The sequence below is a fragment of the Mytilus galloprovincialis genome, chromosome 4, assembly GCF_965363235.1.
Source record: "Mytilus galloprovincialis chromosome 4, xbMytGall1.hap1.1, whole genome shotgun sequence".
NCBI lineage: Eukaryota > Metazoa > Mollusca > Bivalvia > Mytilida > Mytilidae > Mytilus > Mytilus galloprovincialis.
This window is the reverse complement of record NC_134841.1, coordinates 918,101-938,097: the sequence shown is the minus strand read 5'-3', so window position 1 is coordinate 938,097 and position 19,997 is coordinate 918,101. Positions and strand designations below refer to the sequence as shown.

General features: G+C 35.9%; 1 protein-coding gene across 3 annotated transcripts in view; it reads left to right on the top strand.

The window, feature by feature from the left end:
• Nucleotides 1–2,854: 2,854 nt before the first annotated feature.
• Nucleotides 2,855–19,997, top strand: part of LOC143071080 (lysosome membrane protein 2-like) — a 91,002-nt gene continuing 73,859 nt past the window's right edge. For all 3 annotated transcript variants that reach the window (XM_076245160.1, XM_076245158.1, XM_076245159.1), the window contains exon 1: nt 2,855–3,065. In XM_076245160.1, the coding sequence (XP_076101275.1) occupies nt 2,940–3,065 (126 nt within the window). In that variant the 5' untranslated portion in view covers nt 2,855–2,939. The remainder of the gene's footprint in view (nt 3,066–19,997) is intronic.

The window sequence follows — 19,997 nt, the reverse complement described above, 5'->3', positions numbered from 1 at the left end:
ACCTCATTTTCATGGTTCTTTGGTTATAGTTAAATTTTTGTGTTTTGATCTGTTTTTCTCATATTATATGCAATAGGTCTACTATATTTGTTGTATTGAATGATTGTAAGCTATACATGTCTAGCGGGCAGACGTCATGTGACCTTGACCTCATTTTCATGGTTCAGTGGTCAAAGTTCAGTTTTGAGTTTTGGTCTTTTTATCTAATACTATATGCCATAGGTCAACTATATTTGGTGTATGGAAATATTTTATGATCTTTATGTCAGTCGCGCAGGTTTTATTTGACCGTGACCTCATTTTCACGGTTCATTGCACAGTGTTAAGTTTTTGTGTTTTGGTCTATTTTTCTTAAACTATCAGTAATGGGTCAACTATATATGTTGTACAGAAGCATTGTTAGCTGTACTTGTCTGCCTGGTATGGTTCATCTGACCATGACCTCATTTTCAAGATTTATTGGTCTTTGTTTAGTTATCTTGGTAAATGTTAAGTTTATGTGACAGTTGTAATAAAGCTTAGCTTTATACTTAGGACTATCAACATAATATCAATGATTAGTACAGAAGGCGAGACATTTCAGCGGGTGCACTCTTGTTCTTGAAATCTTGGTGTTCTTAAATATACTGAATCTAACCGTGTATTTGTATTTTTAATTTTTAATCCTGTTTTCAAATTGTCTACGTTAAGGTCCAGATGGTCCAATATTAAACTTTGATTTTAACAAAAAATGAATTTATGGGGTTCTTTGATATGTCAAATCTAACAGTGCTTTTAGATTTTAAATTTTTAGTCCCGTTTTCTGATTGATCTACATTAAGGTCGAAAGGGTCTAAAATTTAGTTGTTTTTTGCTTTTAACAAAAAATGAATAATTGGGGTCTTTTGATATGCTGTATCTAAACATGTATTTAGAATTTCGATTATGGGCCCAGTTTTCAAGTTGGTCCAAATTGGGCTCCAAAATTTAACTTTGTTAGATTTCAACAAAAATTTAATATACTAGAACACACCCGTGATATCGCAGGTCCGTGACTGAATTAAAGTATATAACTATGCGCAAGCCTTATTTTAGTATTAGTATTGTCATTTGATAAAGTCATGCCGATTATAAGATACACAGTTTTCTCCGCTTTCAAATCTTTCTGTTTGAACCCGTCGAACTGGAACTTATATCAATTATTGATAATATTAATTATTTGGAAAACAAAAGGTCCTGGAATGGAGTACTTTTTAATCAACAGCATTGTCCTATATTAGTCATAAATAAAGTTGAATTCTTTGATTCGCTGTTTTACGTCATGCCCGCTAACAAATTGAAAACTGTACCTATACGCCTTATTTTAGTCCAGATTTTTAGTATTCGTATTGTTATCTTAGAAAGTTAAACTGATTAAAATACTAAAATAGGTAACAATTTGACAATTAAGTAGTGTCAACCCTGTGATTATGACCCGTGTAATACTATATAGCATATTTATCCTGAATACACCGTTTGGTGGTGCGCCTGTCAGATGCGGAACGTACAGATAAGGTAATCGGTAACAGGTGAATATACTATTGGTATCGGTATCGGACTCGACCCGGAACTTCTTAATTATTGGCAATATTAATTACGTGGAAAACAAAAGGGCCTGGAGTGGTGTAATTTTCAATCTACACCTTTGTACTATATTAGTTATATATAAAGTTGAATTTTTTTATTCGTCGTTTTTACGTGATGACGGCTGACAAATTGGACCTCGTAATTTTAGCATTATAGATTCGTATTGTTATCTTAGAAAGTTTAACTGATTAAAATACTACAATAGGTAACAATTTGACAATTAAGTAGTGTCAACCCTGTGATTATGACCCGTGTAATACTATATAGCATATTAATCCTGAATACACCGTTTGGTGGTGCGCCTGTCAGATGCGGAACGTACAGATAAGGTAATCGGTAACAGGTGAATATACTATTGGTATCGGTAACGGACTCGACCCGGAACTTCTTAATTATTAGCAATTTTAATTACGTGGAAAACAAAAGGGCCTGGAGTGGTGTAATTTTTAATCTACATCTTTGTACTATATTAGTTATATATAAAGTTGAATTTTTTTATTCGTCGTTTTTACGTGATGACGGCTGACAAATTGGACCTCGTAATTTTAGTATTATAGATGTGGTTCTTTGATATGCTTAATCTAACTATGTATTTAGATTTTGATTTTTGGGCCCTGGTATCAAATTGGTCCACATTGAGGTCAAAAGGGTCCAAAATTAAACTTTGTTTGATATCATCAAAAATTGAATTCTTGGGATTATTTGATATGTTGAATCAATCCATGTATTTGGATTGTGGATATTTGACCATAAAAGGTAAATTTATTTATTTTTTAAGTTCATTAGACCATATTCATTCTGTGTCAGAAACCTATGCTGTGTCAAATATTTAATCACAATCCAAATTCAGAGATGTATCAAGCTTGAATGTTGTGTCCCAACTGGCCCCAATTTTTCAGAGTTTGACCTCTGCGGTCGTATCAAGTTCCGCCCTGCGTAGCATTTTATTTATGTTTGTTACAATTTGAAATCTGATTAAAATTTCTTACTCGTCAAGGATCAATCTCTCGAACAGAATCACACATCTATATATTTTATTTTGATGGTTGTTTTTGCAATACCCTACAATATCATGTAACAAATCAAATTTGCTATTTCGTAATCTTAAGGACAATTAGATTGGGTCAATGAGGTCAATCGACCTGTATACATAGTACCACATTGATTACACTTATAACTATTTCTAAATTTATCCCAGGTGCAGTGACCCGTTACGAGTCATTTTTTACATAAACAAACCAAATGAAGCGAGGTTGATCACGTTGTGCAGACATATTTATGTTATCAAAAATCAAAACTGAAATGTGTCATTCACCCGAACTAATTTTATCAAAATGGTTTGTAAATTATCACAACGGCTATTAATAATTGGATTAGGATTCACTGGTTTAATTCTCCTAATCTCTGGAATTTTACTAGGACCACTGGTCAACATGGAAGTGGAACAAAAACTGAAAAAAGTAAGGAAAACTTTTTAATTGAAATTAAGTAAAACAAAGTTCTTCGTATAATATGTTTTTACACATGTTTTTATTCTCTTGAGTGAGTATAGTATATACATTACAAAGGTTTCAGGTTCAATTATGTCCTATCTTTTGTATACTGCAAATTAAGAAATTATTGCGTGCATTTTATTCAACATATTTTATTTTCTCAACGCAAAAAGGACCAAATACAAGTAAAATATACTTATTTAAAGTCTTCTTCACAATACAAAATGTATTGAATGTGAGCATGCACCATATATAATATAAACCATATAAGTACTTAGGGACAGGAGACTTTTTTTTAGCCCTCCCCTTTTTTCCCAGTCGTTATTTTTTTGCTTTCCATTAATTTCAATTATTTTCGCGTTTGCTGTATAATATTAACATAAATATACTTAACATGACTTATATTTGCTATTTACTATCAATTTCGAGTTTACTTTTCACAGCTTTACTGACAAATTATATAGAGAGTTACGAAAAGGTATATGGGTCATTTAAAAACAACCCTCGTCTTAAGCAAATCAAAACAAACAGTACTTAAAGAACAACATATAAAAAGGTGCAATGTTGACAATGTCATACAAGAATATATTGGAATATTTTTTGATAGGTGGTGTAATATTTTGTCTCTCCTGTTATCGTGTTCAAAAGAAATTTCGGGTTATTTAGAAAGGATTTCGATAAAATTTTGATATAAAAAAGAAGATGTGGTATGGTTGCCAATGAGACAACTATCCACAAGAGACCAAAATGACACAGACATTAACAGCTATAGGTCACCGTACGGCCTTCAACAATGAGCAAAACCCATACCGCATAGTCAGCTTTAAAAGGCCCCAATATGACAATGTAAAACAATTCAAACGAGAAAACTAACGACCTAATTTGTATATAAAAAAAATGAACGAAAAACAAATATGTAACATATAAACAAACGACAACCACTGAATTACAGGCTCGTGTAAGCTTGTTTTTCGTAGGCAATATCATGGTTTCAAAGGTAAACACTTCTATATATATATGTATTCTGTGAAATTATAGATTATTTGCCAATTGTCCATGTTGTACTTAAAAATGCCTCTAAAAATGGTTTTCAAAGGTTATAAAAATAACCACCAGTAATGCAAATCTAAGATATCAATATTCATAATGCTGAAGCATTTGTCCTTTCTGTCAAATAAACCCAGCATCAAGTATATCCCTCGCATGTTGGTTTACTCTGGTCTTTATTTGTTTTTTTGTAAGAAGAATTTATGTTAATGATATATCACTATATTATTAAGTTCTATCCTGTTATATTTTTGCCTATGCTGTTACCGATAGCAGTATTACATCTTCGAATGCTAAATTGCTAAATTGCGAAGATTAAGACGTTTTAACCTTTTAACGAAATATTCCATTATGTGTGCAACTAAACACGGAAGGGTATCAGCGCAACACACCTTATTTATTTCCCATTTATTGGAATTATGTTTTCTGGTCGGTTCGTCCGTCCGTTCGTCTGTCCGTTCGTTCGTTCGCTTCTGGTTGAAGTTTTTGGTTAAGGTAGTTTTTGATGAAGTTGCAAATCAGACGTTTTATTCCATTAAACAACTTTCACTGAGACATTTATCGAAGAGAAATGCCGAAATACATTTTCCTCACGGCCACGCTAAGTAAAATTATTGTTTATCTTTACAAAAAGAACACATTTTTCAGTTTCATTAGAATGTTATAATTACAAATAATCCCAAACAAAAGTATTTAGACAAAACAGTCCAAATATGTCAAATCTACCTATATTTAGACAGCAAAATTCAATGCGATAGTTTAAGAGGTCAGTTTCGTCTACACTGCAATGAGGGAATTCGATGCTATACCACGGTTAATTTCAACGCACTTTTTGACATACCACTTTACCAATCAAAATATGTGTTGGCACTATTCTAAGAATTGATTTTACTTTGGGCATTATTTGTGAAACCTAGAATCTTTTAAAAGATAGTATTTTCTGTATAAAGTCAAAAATTATGTAGACTTCAGATGCCGAAAGTTTATATTGCCCTCAATACGCACACTAAAGTTCCTAAATTTATACCAATACAGATTAAATTGATTTTGAAATTATAGCAAAACTTTTGGTTGACATATTTCATTCTTTATAACAAAAAAAGAGAGCTCACGTTGTCGGTCATTTTCTCCCTACCCAGTTTACCCCTATTACTTATTATGTCAGATGTGAACCGGTTATTGTTATTGAATCTTACGCAATTTGATAAAGTATTTATCAATGAAACTAAAGAACCAGACTCAAGCTGGCAGCCACTTTTATCGGCCAATCAAGATAGCAGCCACTTTTTTCCAGCAGCCAATTTTGACGATATGTCTAAAAACCAAAAAACTGCGTGAGGCTCAAACGTTCCAAAAATCGCTAAATCTTAGTTAAATGCAATCTAACAGCGGAAATCGACAATTTCACGGTTTCTGCTAATTTCTGAAGCATTTCATTCCGTTTTAAATATGCATGTAAGCGATCTGTCCTTTATTTGACATTCGATAATTGATATTTAATATCCAACCGACTGCTAGCCGTCGGTTCAATATTTAAATTTAGTTGAAAATCACTATAAAGCCTGAGGGAAAAGATACCATTCTATGACCCCTTCAAGCTGTCATAAATTTTCGTTGTCCTCGAATATAAACCCTGATACAAGTTGTATATTTGTCTTTATGTTATATAGATTTTTATCAATAAAACATTACAGAGGATTCACCAAAGATGTAATTTAATATATAAAATATGAAACAAAATCCAATTGCTCCAGAAACATATAGAACTGTTCATAGAAATACTTATGGAAAGCAAAAAAAGAAAAGAAATCAATAGTGAACACCTACCAGAGACTGCTTAAACGACGATGACCACACTAAGACGACTTTGGACCTCTGTGGTGGCCAGACGAACCCGGATCCCAGAAAAATATTTAAGTGGGGAATAGCTTTGGTCAATACCTTTAAAATGAGCTAGGTCCGGTTCGGAACTTTGCCGTTGGTATATGCCGAAAAGTACCGAATGTATGCATATGGTTAATACGGAAAATTACGTTAAGGGGCACCTTTGAACCTCTGAGGTGGCCAGACGGGCCCGGATCCCAGAAAAATATTTAAGTGGCAAATAGCTTGGATCAATACCTTTAAAATGAGCTAGGTCCGGTTCGGAACTTTTCCGTAGGGATATGTCGAGGAGTACCGAATGTGTGGTTGATATGGAAAATACGTAAATTGGCAATTTGAACCTCTGTGGTGGCCAAACGGGCCCGGATCCCAAAAAATTATTTAAGTGGGGAATAGCTTGGGTCAATATCTTTAAAATGAGCTAGGTCCGGTTCGGAACTTTTCCGTAGGGATATGTCGAGGAGTACCGAATGTGTGGTTGATATGGAAAATACGTAAATTGGCAACTTTGAACCTCTGTGGTGGCCAAACGGGCCCGGATCCCAGAAAAATATTTAAGTTAAGAATAGCTTGGGTCAATACCTTTAAAATGACCTAGGTCCGCTTCGGAACTTTGCCGTTGGTATATGCCGAAAAGTACCGAATGTATGCATATGGTTAATACGGAAAATTACGTTAAGGGGCACCTTTGAACCTCTGTGGTGGCCAGACGGGCCCGGATCCCAGAAAAATATTTAAGTGGCAAATAGCTTGGATCAATACCTTTGAAATGAGCTAGGTCCGGTTCGGAACTTTGCCGTAGGGATATGTCGAGGAGTACCGAATGTGTGGTTGATATGGAAAATACGTAAATGGGCAACTTTGAACCTCTGTGGTGGCCAAACGGGCCCAGATCCCAAAAAAATATTTAAGTTGGGAATAGCTTGGGTCAATATCTTTAAAATGAGCTAGGTCCGGTTCGGAACTTTGCCGTAGGGATATGTCGAGGAGTACCGAATGTGTGGTTGATATGGAAAATACGTAAATTGGCAACTTTGAACCTCTGTGGTGGCCAAACGGGCCAGGATCCCAGAAAAATATTTAAGTGGGGAATAGCTTGGGTCAATACCTTTAAAATGAGCTAGGTCCGGTTCGGAACTTTTCCGTTGGTATATGCCAAAAAGTACCGAATGTATGCATATGGTTAATACGGAAAATTACGTTAAGGGGCACCTTTGAACCTCTGTGGTGGCCAGACGGGCCCGGATCCCAGAAAAATATTTAAGTGGCAAATAGCTTGGATCAATACCTTTGAAATGAGCTAGGTCCGGTTCGGAACTTTGCCGTAGGGATATGTCGAGGAGTACCGAATGTGTGGTTGATATGGAAAATACGTAAATGGGCACCTTTGAACCTCTGTGGTGGCCAAACGGGCCCTGATCCCAGAAAAATATTTAAGTGGGGAATAGCTTGGGTCAATACCTTTAAAATGAGCTAGGTCCGGTTCGGAACTTTGCCGTTGGTATATGCCGAAAAGTACCAAATGTATGCATATGGTTAATACGGAAAATTACGTTAAAGGGCACCTTTGAACCTCTGTGGTGGCCAGACGGGCCCGGATCCCAGAAAAATATTTAAGTGGCAAATAGCTTGGATCAATACCTTTAAAATGAGCTAGGTCCGGTTCGGAACTTTGCCGTAGGGATATGTCGAGGAGTACCGAATGTGTGGTTGATATGGAAAATACGTAAATGGGCACCTTTGAACCTCTGTGGTGGCCAAACGGGCCCGGATCCCAGAAAAATATTTAAGTGGCAAATAGCTTGGATCAATACCTTTGAAATGAGCTAGGTCCGGTTCGGAACTTTGCCGTAGGGATATGTCGAGGAGTACCGAATGTGTGGTTGATATGGAAAATACGTAAATGGGCACCTTTGAACCTCTGTGGCGGCCAAACGGGCCCGGATCCCAAAAAAATATTTAAGTGGGGAATAGCTTGGGTCAATATCTTTAAAATGACCTAGGTCCGGTTCGGAACTTTGCCGTAGCGATATGTCGAGGAGTACCGAATGTGTGGTTGATATGGAAAATACGTAAATTGGCAACTTTGAACCTCTGTGGTGGCCAAACGGGCCCTGATCCCAGAAAAATATTTAAGTGGGGAATAGCTTGGGTCAATACCTTTAAAATGAGCTAGGTCCGGTTCGGAACTTTGCCGTTGGTATATGCCGAAAAGTACCAAATGTATGCATATGGTTAATACGGAAAATTACGTTAAGGGGCACCTTTGAACCTCTGTGGTGGCCAGACGGGCCCGGATCCCAGAAAAATATTTAAGTGGCAAATAGCTTGGATCAATACCTTTAAAATGAGCTAGGTCCGGTTCGGAACTTTGCCGTAGGGATATGTCGAGGAGTACCGAATGTGTGGTTGATATGGAAAATACGTAAATGGGCACCTTTGAACCTCTGTGGTGGCCAAACGGGCCCGGATCCCAAAAAAATATTTAAGTGGGGAATAGCTTGGGTCAATATCTTTAAAATGACCTAGGTCCGGTTCGGAACTTTGCCGTAGCGATATGTCGAGGAGTACCGAATGTGTGGTTGATATGGAAAATACGCAAATTGGCAACTTTGAACCTCTGTGGTGGCCAAACGGGCCAGGATCCCAGAAAAATATTTAAGTGGGGAATAGCTTGGATCAATACCTTTAAAATGAGCTAGGTCCGCTTCGGAACTTTGCCGTTGGTATATGCCGAAAAGTACCGAATGTATGCATATGGTTAATACGGAAAATTACGTTAAGGGGCACCTTTGAACCTCTGTGGTGGCCAGACGGGCCTGGATCCCAAAAAAATATTTAAGTGGCAAATAGCTTGGATCAATACCTTTGAAATGAGCTAGGTCCGGTTCGGAACTTTGCCGTAGGGATATGTCGAGGAGTACCGAATGTGTGGTTGATATGGAAAATACGTAAATGGGCAACTTTGAACCTCTGTGGTGGCCAGACGGGCCCGGATCCCAGAAAAATATTTAAGTGGCAAATAGCTTGGATCAATACCTTTGAAATGAGATAGGTCCGGTTCGAAACTTTGCCGTAGGGATATGTCGAGGAGTACCGAATGTGTGGTTGATATGGAAAATACGTAAATTGGCAACTTTGAACCTCTGTGGTGGCCAAACGGGCCCGGATAGCCAGAAAAATATTTAGGTGGGGAATAGCTTGGGTCAATACCTTTAAAATGAGCTAGGTCCGGTTCGGAACTTTGCCGTTGGTATATGCCGAAAAGTACCGAATATATGCATATGGTTAATACGGAAAATTACGTTAAGGGGCACCTTTGAACCTCTGTGGTGGCCAGACGGGCCCGGATCCCAGAAAAATATTTCAATGGGGAATAGCTTGGGTCAATACCTTTAAAATGAGATAGGTCCGGTTTGGAACTTTGGCGTTAGTATATGCCGAAAAGTACCGAATGTGTGGTTAATACGGAAATTGACGTTAAGGGGCACCCTTGAACCTCTGTGGTGGCCAGACGGGCCCGGATTCCAGAAAAATATTTAAGTTGGTAATAGCGTTGGTCAGTATCTTTAAAATCAGCCAGGTCCGGTTCGGAACTTTGCAGTAGGGATATGTCGAGGAATACCGAATGTATTGTTGATATAGAAAATACATGTACGTAAATGGACAATTTTGAACCTCTGTGGTAGCTAGACAGTGCCGGTTCCCAGAAAATTTTTGAAGTGGCGAATAGCTCGGGTCAATACCTTTTAAATGAGATAGGTCTGGTTTGGAACTTTGCCGTAGAGATAAGCCTAGAATTTCCGAAAGCATGTGTGGTTAATATGAAAAGTACGTTAAGGCACACCTTTGAATCCCTATAATGGCCAATATCTTTCATTAGTACAACACCTCCAAATATAGACAAATTAAGATGGCTTCTTATAATGCTAGTAAAAATGAACACGAATATAAAGTGTATGGAACTTGTTTGGTAACCTTCTTTCATTGAAACAGGTTAAATTTAAAGTAGGGGACGGACACAGTTTTAAACTTTAAAGAAAAGAATGTTTAAAAAGGTGGACCGAGAAAAGTCTTAACTGGTGTCCCAAGTGTTAAACACTTAAGCCCAAAGGTACAGCCCGTAACAGAGTAGTGATCGAATTCACATTTCTTTACCGTCAGAATAAGTTACGTTATCGACAAACTTATTTCAGAAGTGACATAATTTAATTTTCTACATCGACAAAATATTTCATGTCCAACGTGTAAGTTTTCATTGTTTAAGTCGAAGTTTTTTTAACACAGTAAAACATTTTTTATAATCAACCTCTGTCATTGGCATTTTCATTTTAACGGTAAAAGATCAAATACGGGGTGTCTGAAATTTCTATCATTTGTTACAAGGAAATCATTATTCAATCGAACATATATATTTGTTCATGACACATATTATGAAATACAAAGGAGTTGAAATGATAAAATACTTTCGAACTGACGGAAACACAAATACATAATCTGGAATGTGTGTTCTGTCATAAACAATGGCTTCGTCGTGCGAATCGACGAGATCATGTTACATGTAACTGATCTTAGCTGTAGAAACAGTTGGTGTGACCAATCATGTACACGACATATAATACATGAATGAATATACATGTATATTCATACATGTATATTTATATATTGGGAATTTATTTTTGTTTCCAAACAGAATTATAAGGTTATGTATAAGTGCCTCCGTTCACTGCACAATTGTAAATTGTCTTCCTAAAGACCAGCAAAAATAAATGGCACGAGTTCACGTAGTCATAAAAAAAAACCCGTATAATTTACGCTATCGAACAAAAAATCAGAAATACGGAATATTATATGTGAATGGTTAGGAAATCCGTTTCCCCTACATGTTTTAAAAGTTAAAGAAAAATGTTTTCCCTGACACAAACGTTTTAAGAACCAGCTTTATGTAACCTTTGTGTAATAGACAATTTCGACTCGATACACGTATAAGGAAGTTAATATGTTTACTCTGATTTGAAATTATCTTTTAGAACTTTGTTTAGTAATTGAGAACCTATGTTGTTTATGGATAATAGTTGAAATGTTGCATGATCCCTCACAGCAAGCGCAGTTTTCCGGACGATTTTCATTTGTACACTGCTAAAAACTGTCAGGTCTTGGCCATGGTATATTTTGGAGAATTTTTTTTTTACTGATTTTTACTAAAAAAAAATATTCTCTGTGTGCTATTGCAAGAAATAGTTTTGCGCGTTATTTTGTCATATTTAAAAAAATCACAACAAAATTTTCCCGTTTAAACTGTACTAGAAAAAAGTTTGGCATGTGAAACGAACGAAGACATATTCTAACAGAAGTACAAATACCCAGTCCTCCCTTTTGTGTATACATATGAGAAAACATTTCAAAGTTATTGATTGAATTCAAATCCATCACACATACGGTACACATTGTAGTCCGAAAAAATAAAGGACTTCATTCGTATCAAACACCTTTTTAATTGTTTACCAGTATATTTTTTTTTAGTTTTGGGTAAAATTGTAAAGGAAATAATACTATCAAGATGTCCTTCCATAAATCTTTTTTTTTTGTTCTGACTTTGAGGAAATGACTACTTTTCGCCCAATTGAATGGTGCATGGACATATTTTGTTTCATATTATTAGAATTATTTTCAATATTATCGGTATTAAACTTGATTATCGACACATGAAAGTTTGTCAGCATTGTCAATCTTTTTAACGTTAAAGTACCAATAGTTCGGTCACTACTCAATTAAGTTTGTCGATCACGTAGCTAATTTTGACGGTAAAGAAACATCAATTCGATCACTTCTCTGTTACGGGCTGTATCGCATCAAGGATTTTACTGACGAAAAAGTACAAAGTTCTTTTTATGAATCTTAACTTAAAAGACGGTTCAGGATTTGAACCGCATCGGAAAGGTCTTGCGAAAACAAAACAGGTGTGGGTGAAAGAGGTCTTTGTTCCATGAAAAGGGTAACCTAAGTCCTTAAACTCTTGATTCAAACAATAAGATTTGCAGTACCAACCTTTTAGCAAGTATAGGCTTTGACAATTTGCCCAAGATTATAAAGGATACTTTCGTTATGCGAGTATTAATGAGGTGAAGGCTTAAACATCTGGACTACGTCTTTACCAAATAATAAACCACTAACGGATTTTAATCTTTACCAGCATGTTTCGATAGAATACACATCCTCAGACTCTCTAGATTTTCCTAGTTTTGGTCTTAAGCTTCTATTGACAACTAAAGTTTCAAGAGTTCATCAATGTTTTATGTGTCGAGTTTTTAATCTGAGTTACCTCGAGTTCTTGGTGCAGAGTGGTCTTAAACTCATCTACCTTTTTCTCGAGTTCTTTAATGACTGTATCATATCCTATCTCTAGTCGTTTTATATCTCTCTTTATCTGGTTACACGCGGATTGTAATTTTAATTCTAACGGTTTCGTATAGTGTTTCAATTGACGCATGACTCGTCGTTTTGTTACAGCATCCGTATTATTATTCTAAGATTTAATGTTAGTGATACGATTGTTGTTCATGTTCAATTCTTCAAGCAACTGACTCCTATTTATTTCTCAATTTCCATAAATTCCAAATTTGTCTGTCTTGGAAACGCAACTTCATCAAGGTTTTCCTTCAGACAACAAATGTGACAAATACAAACAAAAGTGTCCACAGACCACTGGTGCTCTTATCTGAAGTTCATCGGTGATGTAGTAGATCTTAAGTTTCAAGTAATTTACCATTACGTAAGGGGGAATTAAAGTCCGTAAGAATCAAAATACTCTTTGCTTGTTGTCGTCTTAAACTAACACGTCTAATGGGTTCCAGGTCTCATAATGGAAGGGTTAAAAGGTCATCAAACACGTCTTGCAATCGTTAAATGTAATGTTCTGTCAATTGACTTGTTTCTTCGTTCCTTTAGATTTCCTGGTGTGTTGACCATCACCCATTCGATATTAACACATCTTGTAAGAATCCATACAAAGTTAGCCATCATTTGACCACCACATGCATACCAATCATTTTTTTTTTGTTGACGTTGGTCGGAATTCGAAAACGGGTTGTCCATACAATAGTTTGATATGTCAATCTTGTTTTGAATGTGAGATATGTCTTTGTAAAAGTCGTCGGTTTAAATTTCATAGGCTTAACTATCAGTGTCGGTAAACAATTGTCGAACTTTGTTCCCGTTGGTTTACGCACAAAGTCCAAATGAATGTCGTACATTTAAAATCTTTGAAATGTCTAAGATAATTGCTCCTTAGTTCACAGGCTTGTTAAACTTTAGTTTGGTTTTCTTTATGTTTACTACTACCATGGACTTGTTATACACCACTAATTGGTCACAGTCGGGTGTAGCTATTAGTTTTAACGGTTGCTTATCAGTAGTCATTAATATTATATTCACCCGTTAACGTGTGTTTTCCATGGTATTTTCAAACATTGAGTTGTTCATCAGTTTAAAGGAATACTTTTCAGATACGATGCTGGCTATGATTCTAAGGTCAGTGTTCAGGTCAATGAAAATTTTAATCCAAATTGATTGTTAAAGTTTTGACACACGATGCAATTTGGTTAATACCAACCATTGGAAACAACAAGTGTTTCAAATTTCTAAAAAAAAAAATAGTAAACACATGTAGTACATGAACATAGTCAGCCACACTAATGTGTTTATTATTAAGTCGGTCAGCAGATAGTAGTTGTGTTTTCATCATGTCGTAATGACCCTTCATGAAATCGTAAGATAAACATTTTATTTTTAATCATTTATCATAAATTCATTATTCTACCTAAATCACGACTTTCATACCTTAAATTGGTTCAACTTTAAATTCTAAGCTAAATATATAAGGTGTCGGACGAATTTAACATAAACTTACACAAATCAATGAAAAGCATTTCTTACCGGTAATTGACAGTCTAAGTTACATTTTTTTTATGTGCTGCACCACGATACTTCCCTGTCGAACGCTCGTGATCACGCACTTTGTCTTCACCTAATTCATCATCGCACATGTGACAATCTTAACTCGTTGTAAAACATTGGGATCTTCTTCAGTCATCACCAGGTCTTTTATCAATGTAGATGTCTGCAATCGCCTTCATTATCTCTTCCATACAAGCCACAAATCTCTGAACAATGTCTTCCAGTGAGTACACTTTTGTTTCTTTATATTCCCTATGAGCATACTGGACACGGTAGTAAAACCAGAAGGTGTAATTTGTTAGTTAACATCCGTGTAAGCTTTTAGTTTGTCAGGTTGGCAAGTGTCTATCTGTTCTGAGCTACATTGAATGTCAGCATAAATAACATAAGGAAATCGCATTTTACGTTGGTACTATGTTGTAAGATATTGTAATGGTATCTTCTTCTGGAAATTCGATTTTCATATTCATCTTATCACAGTACATTAAATGTTCGTCTAAAAAGTCCTCACTTTAACAATGATTGAAACATCTTCGACAAAAACACTTTACCATTGTGGGATGACACTTGGGGACTTAACAAATGTGATAATAGTTATCAAAGTACCAGGATTATAATTTTGTACACCAGACGCGCGTTTCGTCTACATAAGACTCATCAGTGACGCTCATATCAAAATATTTATAAAGCCAAACAAGTACAAAGTTGAAGAGCATTTAGGATCCAAAATTCCAAACAGTTGTGCCAAATACGGCTAAGGTAATCTATTCCTGGGATAAGAAAATCCTTAGTTTTTCGAAAAATTCAGTTTTGTAAACGGGAAATTTATAAAAATGACCACAATATTGATATTCATGTCAACACCGAAGTGTTGACTACTGGGCTGGTAATACCCTCGGGGACGAAACGTCCACCAGCAGTGGCATCGAACCAGTGGTGTAAATAGTTATCAATGCAAAGTACCAGGATTATACTTTTGTACGCCAGACGCGCGTTTCGTCTACATAAGACTCATCAGTGACGCTCATATCAAAATATTTATAAAGCCAAACAAGTACAAACTTGTTATCCAACAGTAATGATGTTTAGTAGCATTGATTAAATACAACGTGTTTGTGTGAGTTCTATTCTTTCTGATGTTTCTTGAATTTTTAACGGGTACTTTTTTGTATTTTTTGTATTGACTCACTCGTAAAATGTACTTTTCTGATCCACCTATTCATGATGTGATTGTGAGAATACAGCTCACGTTTTCTTCTGTGCTAGTTTTACTGAAAGGCGTAGGTAAGACTCAAACTTCAGGGATACAATTTATTCATATGAAGGTGTACTTCTACAATATGACTAGCGTTCACTCACTTCCATCACGCATGCAAGTTGCTATGCTTTCTTTTGCCTTTTCTATCATTATTGTTAGTTCAGCGTCTTAGTTGGTTGATTCAGTAATACTAACTTGCCATGCTTGAGTTGACTTTAAAAGTTGAATCACTGTCACCTGTTGCAAGGTTTTTTTTTACCAACTGTACTAGAAGCACCTTCGATGCCTACTTTAAGTTGTGTGCTTCTGAAATTTTACGAATCAAATGTATGTAAAGCACTTCGACTTGCCTTAAAAAAGAATTAACAAATGGTTCAATAAACACTGTAGTTCTTTTCTACCATCTTTCATCTTAATAACAGGTTTCTTAGCTATGTCTTGTTGCAGTCCTTTTTCCTTTATCTTGATCTATATATAAGGTATACCACGTTTCTTTGCTTTTAGTATTAATTCATTTTTAGTGAACACTTCTGTATGGGGTAACACTTGATGCGTTTTGTCTTCAATAAGCTTTACCAACACGTCTTTTGGGTTTATAATATATCCTTTTAACCCCAAATCCTTTGCCATTCGATGTAATTAGTTTACCGTTATTTGTAAATGACCCGTTGAGATTGTCTTTATAAACCTAGCGAAACCTCTTTATTATGTATAGCATGTATATTAACTGACAATCTAGGCGTACCCGGTATGTTTTTGTTTGTTAATGCCATTGTTTATTTAATACTTACACACATATGTCTTTTATGATTATTTTTTTTTCAATTTTACACCCTTAACCACCACTTGTGATTTTTTTAATCTAATGTTTACTAGATGTGAAAAGAAAAATAAGGACACGTACTACTACGCGGTTTTCTGTCTAATAAGGGTACAGGCAGTCGTACTTCTGATGAACGGTCCTTCCAACGTTCTTGTTTCGTAATAAAACCCACTACAAGCCCACACCTTATTTGTTACCCGTTTTATTGACTTCAAGATTAGTAGGTAAGTATCACAAATTATTTCATCCCCACTTGTAGTGTCAATAATTTGGTTCACCTAACTTGTTGGCAGGTCCTTCCATTTTTGTTTTTCTTTTGTGTCAAAGGTATTCAGATCAATGAAATAATATTGATTATAAGATGCCTTCATAATCCTAATACTTATAAAAATATTCCTATATTCTGTTTTTTTTTTTTCAATTTAAAAAACACCACCCCGTACTCCTATTCAAATTCTAACCCTAACACCCCTTACCCTAACACACCTTACTCTACAACCTTAAACACCTTAATGAGCAGTTTAAAATCAGACTACTTTAACTTTTACACCATGATGCTTATTTACCTGTATAATGTTACGTCATAACTTTTACTTACTAATATGACGTAATTTTTTTCACTGTCACCTTCCTACTTTCACGTTCACTGTTAATTACTAAAATTGAAAGTGTTGCAGCATTCTCTATTCTACACCACTGGTATGAACCCAGGCTATTCACTACTTTTTTTTATATAATCCAGATCCATCTGCATTACAGTGGTTCCGAAATTCATATAACGTATTTAACTTACAAACCACATATTCGGAACATCTTAGCATATCCTTACGGCAAAGTTCCGATTTAATATTTTTCTGGGATCATGGCAATCCTGACCACAATTGGGGTTAAAAGTTGTGCCTTAACATATTTTCATAATAATCATGTCAGAAAATACACAAATACAAACATTATGCTATGGTAACGTTGTTACCATAACGCTATAGTGAGTGACGTTATTGTATTATTCATTAGCTATCATGACGATTAAACGTATATAGAACACACAACGCATTTATTGAGATTTTTTAACATTTATGGTGCCGTGACGGACGTTAAAGGCAATACGTGTCGGCAACAGAGTAGCAGTGACGAAGCTATGGATCAAATTCGAGGAGCTGAAAGAGAATCCTGAAAACGTCAAAATGGAGGAATTAAAAGCCATAGAGTATGCCGTAACCCAGAAAAAGAAGATTATTCATGATTTAAACAAGAAGATGAAAGAAATCCAACACGAGGATCACATTGAACAAGAAATTACAGACTCGGATGAGTATATGTTTGATTTAAACAGTAAACTAAGGCAAATACGAAAACTTAAGCAAACAATAAAATCCCCCAACAATAATTCTAATTTAAAAGAAAGTAAACAATGAACGCTAACACTGAATGCTATATATCTACATCAAATGCTATTTATACAAACACATCAGCCGTTTACATGCTAAACACTAGAAAACGAATTCCATCGGAGGAAAATCCTACCGGAAATCAATCAAGCAACTTTATTGGTCCGATTTTACAATCATACAATACTCAAGAAGATTGTTCGTATATACAACCACCAGCCCAACTACCAAATGCATTTAGTAATGTAAATCATAGATTATTTTAATTAGATAAGCCACATTTTGACGGGTATGTTTTGCAGTTGAGCACATTTTGGGACTTTTACGAATGTACCATACACTGAATAGTAGCCTTACACCAATACAGAAATTTATTTATCTGAAAGCCCAGCTTATAAGAACCGCCGCCCAAACCATAGCAGGATTTGCGCTTACGCACACCAATTATGAGACAGCCGTTTGTTTGCTAAGAGAGAGATTTTGAAACTCACACAATTTTTGAATGCTTACATGACATCACTCATGAGCTTACCCGCACCGACAAATGATGCATGTAGCTTGAGATCTTACGGAGACAAACTTGAATCATATGTGCGAGGATTAGAGTCACTGTGTCAAACACCTGAGATGTATGGTTCGCTTTAGTTTTGGACAAGTTACCGATTGACATGAGAAAATCTATTGCAAGAAAACGCGGGAGATATAACTTGATATTGAAAAATCTACGAATAGCAATAACTAAAGAGATTGAAATACTTAAAGCTGGAGAAGGAGTCATGAATTCAGACATATTGTACGCCACTGGACTTTTTTATGGGTACGCAATCACATTCATACAAGAGCGAATTCAAAGACACACGTAAGATGGTAAATACACATACATGTATATTTTGTTTAGCTGAGCACTATCCGGCGGAGTGCCCTGAAGTAGCAGACGTAAACATAAGAAATCAAATTGTAAAACAGAAACAGTTATGCTTTAACTGTAAAGGGTCACACTAAGTAGCCGCATGCCACTCTACTGAACGATGCAAAAAGTGTAACGGAATACATCATACTAGCATATGTAAAGGAAAAGAGGTAATTCCAGGTATGACATCGCAGCCTACAATACAATAGTCAGCAATCAACGTAGTTGAAACACCAAACTCCATCACATCAGAGTCACGACATTCTCCCGAAAACAACAACTGCACCAGTTGTAAATAACGACCAAGAACTAGAAAGTAACATCTTATTTGACGAGGGTGCACAGCCTTCTTCAATTTTATAACTCAGAAATTAACTGATAAATTAGAAATAAATCCTACAGAAAAAGTAAGCATTCATCCGTCTGTGATTTGAAATTTATCCCACAAGGTTCGCAACTTAGACACTGCAACAATACAGTTACAGACCGACACAGGAGAAAAAGTCCATATCGACACACTCATTGTTCCAGAGATTGCCGTTCCGATTTAAAACAAGATTTCACAGACTACAAGGAACTTTCCACATTTAAACTTAAGTACAGAACGTTTCGAAATTGGCTTACTCATAGGCACCGACTACTACTGGTGAATTATCGAGGACAGAGTTATAAGAGGAAAAGGACCAATCGTTGTACAGTCAAAGTTCGGATGTGTGTTACCAGGACTAATCAATAGAAACATCAACCATGGGACAACATCTATAGCTCTGGTAAACGTCATTGAAGACAAGAACACAGCGAAAAAGGAAAGTCCACGGCAAAGTTGCTATGGAAACATGACCGTTCAGATGATATACCTTCAGGCACAACCGTTGCCAAAAGAAGACCAGAAGACACATCACAATGGCTCGTACAAAGTAGATCGCACATGAATCCACTTAAGGCAAATTTCAAAGAAAGTAACTTGCTACCTAGACGAACGAACACACCCTCAACTGGTAGAGTCAAGAAGTCAAATAGATACAAGAAAGGAACGTACAACGCATAAAAAAAATTACCGCTGAGTGATGCTACAGTAGGCGGCAGAAGAAAAATCCTTGAATGGACTATGAGATAAACTTTAGTTGTGATCAGTTAAGGTTAAGGAACTAGATTATTTTATTTGAGATGGACATGAATTTAAATTTCTTTTATCTATATTGTGAACTTACATTTTCTTACAATTTTTCGTTACATACTTCGGAAAATACGCAAGGTACAAACATTATGCTATGGTAACGTTGTAACTATAACGCTATAGTAAGTGATGTTATTGTATTATTCATTACCTATCACTACATTTAAACGTATATAGAAAACACAACGCTTTTATTGAGATTCTTCAACAATCTTACATTCGGAATTCCTAAGAAAATCTTTACGGTAATTTTCGAACCTTTCCAAGCTCATTTCAAAGGTATTGACCTAGGCTATTCCTTACTTAAATATTTTTCTGGGATCCGGGCCCGTCTGGCCACCACAGAGGTTCAAATGTGCCCCTTAACGCAATTTTCCGTATTAACCATATGCATACATTCGGTACTTTTCGGCATATACCAACGGCAAAGTTCCGAACCGGACCTAGCTCATTTTA